Source organism: Cnephaeus nilssonii (genome assembly GCF_951640355.1).
Source record: "Cnephaeus nilssonii genome assembly, chromosome: 4".
Classification (NCBI taxonomy): domain Eukaryota; kingdom Metazoa; phylum Chordata; class Mammalia; order Chiroptera; family Vespertilionidae; genus Cnephaeus; species Cnephaeus nilssonii.
Genome location: NC_137075.1, coordinates 36,629,564 through 36,635,563, shown reverse-complemented (window position 1 = coordinate 36,635,563; position 6,000 = coordinate 36,629,564). Strand labels below are relative to the sequence as shown.

At 41.3% G+C, this 6,000-nt stretch overlaps 1 protein-coding gene across 3 annotated transcripts; it reads left to right on the top strand.

Moving 5' to 3' along the window:
• Positions 1 to 206: 206 nt before the first annotated feature.
• EMC4 (ER membrane protein complex subunit 4) lies at positions 207 to 5,381 on the top strand (the record flags this gene model as incomplete). Of its 3 annotated transcripts, XM_079768319.1 has the most annotated exons (5): positions 207 to 408; positions 931 to 1,045; positions 4,134 to 4,287; positions 4,588 to 4,748; positions 5,243 to 5,381. In XM_079768319.1, the coding sequence occupies exons 1-5, from the start codon at positions 323 to 325 to the stop codon at positions 5,276 to 5,278; spliced, it is 552 nt and encodes a 183-aa protein (XP_079624445.1). In that variant the 5' UTR covers positions 207 to 322. The 3 variants fall into 3 exon arrangements, with proteins under 3 accessions (XP_079624445.1, XP_079624447.1, XP_079624446.1); XM_079768321.1 differs by lacking the exon at positions 4,588 to 4,748 and having other exon boundaries at positions 5,243 to 5,346; XM_079768320.1 differs by lacking the exon at positions 207 to 408 and having other exon boundaries at positions 931 to 1,053.
• Positions 5,382 to 6,000: the final 619 nt, after the last annotated feature.

Sequence of the window (6,000 nt, the reverse complement as noted above, 5' to 3'; positions counted from 1 at the left end):
TTCAACTCCTAAAGCAGAGTCCGTACGGACCTCCCCTCTGCCCCGGAAAGTGCGCCTCGGGGTCAGCCAACCCACAACAGGCCTCTTCAAAAAGGAGGGGCGCCCGGAGTCGCTTTAGGAAGAGTTAAATTCTGGCAGCTTTTCTCACCTGCTATGCTTGCTGCTTCCACCTCTGCGCCCCGCCCCCGGAAGTGACGTTATACTCACGCGCCGGAAGTGGGCTTGCGGACCGGGACCAGACGTCGCGGACGCTGGGGGTCCTGAGGCTCCGTGGGCCGCCTCGGACAGAACAAGTTCGCGGCGTTAGTAGGCGTCCTTTGCCATGACGGCCCAGGGGAGCCTGGTGGCCAACCGAGGCCGGCGCTTCAAGTGGGCCATTGAGCTGAGCGGGCCTGGAGGAGGCAGCAGGTGAGGAGCCTGGGCGAAGGGCCTTGCCCCCAGAACTGCCCCCGAGGCATGGGACCTGGACTGGATGGGTGGCACCAAGACGACTCCTGGGCAGCCGGCGGAGAAGCCGTGGAGGTTTTTGTGCCCAAAGGATGCATAGTTCAGTCTTCCCAGTAGGCAGGGATCTGACGAACCTACAGGAGGGATTGACGTAATCTGGGTAGGTGCACCTGAAGATCTTAACTCCTATGAGTAGTAGAACAGGAAATGTGGGAGTCCGCAGCTTTAGTTTCGTTCTTTTTTCTTTTTAAATATTTTTATTGATTTTAGAGAGGAAGGGAGAGGGATAGAGAGAAAGAAACATCAATGAGAGAATCATTGATTGGCTGCCTCCTGCAGGCCCCCTACTGGGGATCAAGCCCACCACCTGGGCCTGGGCCCTGACCAGAATCCAACCCTGACCTTCTGGTTCATAGGTTCGGCGCTCAACCACTGAGCCATGCCTGGTGGTTGAGCAGCCTGTTTCTTGATTTGCTTCTTTAGGGGCCGAAGTGACCGGGGCGGTGGTCAAGGAGACTCGCTGTACCCAGTTGGTTACTTGGACAAGCAAGTGCCGGACACCAGCGTGCAAGAGACGGACCGGATCCTGGTGGAGAAGGTACAGAGGTATAGATGTCACCATAGTTTTTGGGCTAGTCCTGACCTACCCACCCACTCTTCTCTCCCAGGCAGCACATGAATATCTTACTGTAAATGGGCCTTATCCTGAATATTTTGGTAGCTCAACTGCTTGAGATTAGTGTTAACAGTAGTTTACATATCAGCCCCAAAAGTGCTTAAGAATTGGAGAAAGAAAAGACATTTAGAACCTCAGGCATACGAAAGTAGGTTGAAAATTATTTATTGGTGGCAATGCCTTTCAGTTGAAGTCATCCTTTTGTACCCTAATTTCCTTACACCACATAACCTGTCAGGATATTGTTGGCTTTATCTTCAAAATAGATTCAAAATCTTACTACTGCTTATTACTTTCACCTATCATCCTGATCATAGCCACTACCATCCTTCACCCAGATGTCTTCATTATTGTGGGAGCGGTATGTGCATTGTAGGATGTTTAACAGAATCCCTGGCCTCTGCCTATTAGATGCTAAAAGTGCCCTTCCCCAGTTGGGACAACCAGAATGTCTCCACCATTACCAAATGTCTCCAGGGAGGTAAATTGCCCCCTGTCGAGAACCACTGATTTTTAAGGAGTACAATCTGATGAGCTTTAATAGTGGTATACCACTTGAAACCACGACTATCTTGAAAGAACATTTTCTTCATCTCCAAAAGAGTCCTTGTGCCCCTCTCTGCCACAGATTTCTAATTGGTTTCACTACTTACCCCTGTAGTCTATTCCCAGCACAGCATCCAGTACAATGATCCTTTTAAAACATGAGTCAGATCATTCCTGTTAAAACTCTTCTGTAACTCATTTCACTTATTGTAAAAGCAAAAGTCTCTGTAAAGTTCTACCTAACTCTACATTGACTAAGCCCCTTGTAACATCTCCTATCACATTCCCCTTTATTTATTTTATTTATTATTTTTAAATTAATTTTTAGAGAGAGTAAGGAAGAGGGAGAGAAACATCGATGTGAGAGGGAAACATCAATAGGCTGCCTCCTGTACGCCTCCTACTGGGAATCAAGCCTGAAACCCAGGCATGTGCCCTGACCGGGATGGAACTGGCAACCTTTCAGTGCACCAGATGACATCCAACCAACTGAGCCACACTGGCCAAAGCTAATTTTATTTTTTAATCCTCAACCAAGGACATGTTTTTATTGATTTTTAGAGAGAGAGAATGAGGGAGAGAGAGAGAAAAAAACAGGAACATCAATGGGAGAGAAAAACATTGATGGACTGCCTCCCATAGGTGTCCCAACCTGGGATCGAACCCAAAACCCTTTGGTATATGGGACAACTCTCCAACCGAGCCACCGGTCCAGGGCTACCACTTTCCCCTCTGTTCACTGCCGTCTAGTCAGATTAGCCTCCTTGCTGCTCCTTAAATATGCCAGGCAAGCTCCCATCCAAGGATTTTTGTACTTGTTTTCCCTCTCCTGGAATACTCTTCCCCCAGCACCTTTGTGGCTTGCTCTCTTATCTCAATGAAGCCTACCCTCATGGCACTCCCTATCCTGTTTCCCACTTTACATGTCTCCGTGTCATTCATATACATGATACAGTTTACTTATTTTACTACCTATCTTTTCATTGTTGTAAGCTCCAGGTTTTTGTCTCCCAAGTGCCTAGAACAGTGCCTGTACTTTCTTTCCTCTCAGCCTTGCTATTCAATACTAAGTGATCTTTGTTTCATGAAATTCCAGTGATTTTCACAACATGAAAATGACGGCTATTCTCAATTTTTTTCTTGATAAATATCATTTTTCATCTTGGTATCAAATTGTAACATAATACATGATAGTAAAAATATTAACATGGCATGATTTTAAAGGTAGATTATCATAGAATACTTCTTTAGTTCTGTTGTATGGATGATTTGATATTTAAGCTTACAAATGATCTATGTAAATGACACATTGGGAAACTTTATTTACAAGTATGGGCATTTATTCTTTTAATGTGAGTAAATACAAGTGGATAGTGGTATATTATTTTTATATAGCTAGATTTGCTTTGTTAATATTTTGCTTAGGATTTTTGCATTTATGTTCATGACTGATAGTGGTCTATAAACTTTTCTCATAATGTCCTTGTCAGGTTTTGGTATTTATGAGGTACTATGTAATGAGTTGTAGAGTGTTCATTTTTATTCTCTAAGTTTGTATAAGATTGGCTTTATTTTTTCCTATAATGTTTGAAATTTGCCAAGGAAAACCATCTGACGGGCTTAGTTACAGATTCAGTTTCTTAAAACAGTTATGGGATTATTTGTATTTACAATTTCTTATACCATTTAGGTAAATTGTATTTTTTTTTTCTTTAGGAATTGTACCGTTTCCTAAAATTCATAGTATGATCACTGTAATATCTGCAAAACCTATAGAGATGTCCCTTTTTCATTCCTGATGTTGAATATTTATCTTCCATCCTTTTTTCTTCATCAGGCTCACCAGTATGATGTTATTCATTTTTTAAAAAAACAACCGTTGGCTTGATTTAACGTCAATCTCACTAATTACTACTCTCATTTTCTTCCTTTTCATTTGTTCTTTTTCTAACTTATTGAAATAGATGCTTACTTTATTTTTAGTGTTCTAATCTGTATTTAAAGCTATAAATTTCTCAGAGTTCTAGCTATGTTCCACAGGTGTTAAAATGTATTTTGATCAGTTAAAAAATATTTATATTTTCCATTATAATTTCTTTGATTCATGAATTATTTAGAGTACATTTGTTAATTTCAACTCAATGGATTTTTGGTTATCTATTTGTTATTGAATTCTAGGTTGAGTGCATGGTAATCAAAGAACATGCTTTGTATAACTTGAGTTCTTTGAGTTACTGAAAAACCTATAGGGAAAAACATGACACATAATGAGGATGCCTTATCTTTAGTGGAAGAGCAGGCTTCCTATGGTGATGTGGTGGCGGCCAGAGGTGGTGAAATTGAGGTGTCAGCTCAGTCAGATGCACAAAATTGAAAATTGTGTTCATTGACTTTAACATCAGTGATACAATAAATGTGGGACTGAGGGTAGTGCTCAGAGGTTAAAATTGTGTCTTTGTTTTAGCGCTGTTGGGACATTGCCTTGGGTCCCCTCAAACAGATTCCCATGAACCTCTTCATCATGTACATGGCAGGCAACACTATCTCCATCTTTCCTACTATGATGGTGTGTATGATGGCTTGGCGACCCATTCAGGCACTTATGGCCATTTCAGCCAGTAAGTATTCTTAAACTAATAACCCTTACAAAAGTTTTAAGATTTAAAGGTAAATTCTTAGGCAAAACCCATATTGGAAATCTTTGCATGGCTTTTGGCTAGTAGCAGAGAGGGTGTGCAGGACAGTGATGGTAGTGGTGGTGACATGGAGGGAAAACAGAGCTTATCATGGATTTTGTTCACCTTAATAGTTCTATTTGCTATTTCACTGTGGGCTGGTGTGTATTATTTATATCTTAATTAATGTGCCTGATTCATAATTTTAAAAAAGTTTGTTTTGGCACTTTGTTATCCCAACAGCTTTCAAGATGCTAGAAAGTTCAAGCCAGAAGTTCCTTCAGGGTTTGGTGTATCTCATTGGAAATCTCATGGGTTTGGCATTGGCTGTTTATAAGTGCCAGTCCATGGGACTGTTGCCTACACATGCATCAGACTGGTTAGCCTTCATTGAACCTCCTGAGGTAAGGCAGAAGAAAAGTTAACTTTGGGGCCAGTTGTAACGGACAGTAAATAGCTGATCCATTTGATGTAGGGGATTAAAATTGGTAGAGTGCATTTCCTTTTTAATCCTCACCCAAGAGAGAATGAAAGGGAGGATGGATGGGGGGCGGGGGGGAGAAAGAGAGAGAGACACAGAGAGAGAAAAACATTGATGTGAGAGAGACACATTGATAGGTTGCCTCCTGCATGTGCCCCGACCTGGGCCAGGGATTGAACTTGCAACCTAGGTACGTGCCCTTGACCGGGAATTAAACCCTTCGGTGTGTGGGGCTCATACTCTAATCACTGAGCAATGCCAGCCAGGGCTAGAGCTCATTTCTTAAGAAATAAGATCCATTAGGAGTCTGGAAGTTATTTTTTAAGGATAAAATAACTTGTGATTAAAGTATTAAGTACTTGATTCAGGAAGTTATTTCAGCGCTCATTCCCACTCACCTATTCTTTCTTGTTTCAGAGGATGGAGTTCAGTGGTGGTGGACTGCTTTTGTGAACCTGAGAAAGAAGCACCTGGTGATTATGTATTTGGATCTTATTTACAACCTTCTTTACCCCCAGTGACGACTCCTCAGCATATTCACCCCTAACATCACTCGTGCTGAAAAGAACCGAAAGCACCCTTTTTTCCAGACATCCTAGAAAGATAATGTATATATCACTACAAACACAAAGAAACTGTGCCACAACCCTTGACTGAAAATAATGTAGAAAACTTTATTTATGTTTTCAGTATAGAGCAAAACAACAAATAAAACCATAACTATGTAAACAAAAGAATAGTTGCTGCTAAACCAAGAACCACAGCAGCATCTCCTTTCAATAAATTAAATGGTCAAGAACAATGCTTTAAAAAATTATATAGGTTTCTATTAAATCTGTTTTCCTTAATATTTCACTTCTATTTAACATAAGCTGGGACATAAAACTTCTGTTGGAGACACTTGTGGAAGGTGTAAGAAACTAATGCTGGATCCTGATTATACATGATGAAAAGAAAAATAAACCAGACCAAAAAAAGACATAAATATGCTTACAGTAAATTGCTACTTTAATATCCACAATGGATTTTTAATACATTTAGGGGGAATGAGGATTGGAGGAATCGTTGGGGCCACAGGAATCTGAGGCAATGGAAGTTACAAAGTAGGCATCTTTCCCCTGCCAAGAGGAACCAGGTACCTGTCAAGCAGATGCTGCAGTTCAAACTTCAGCTTT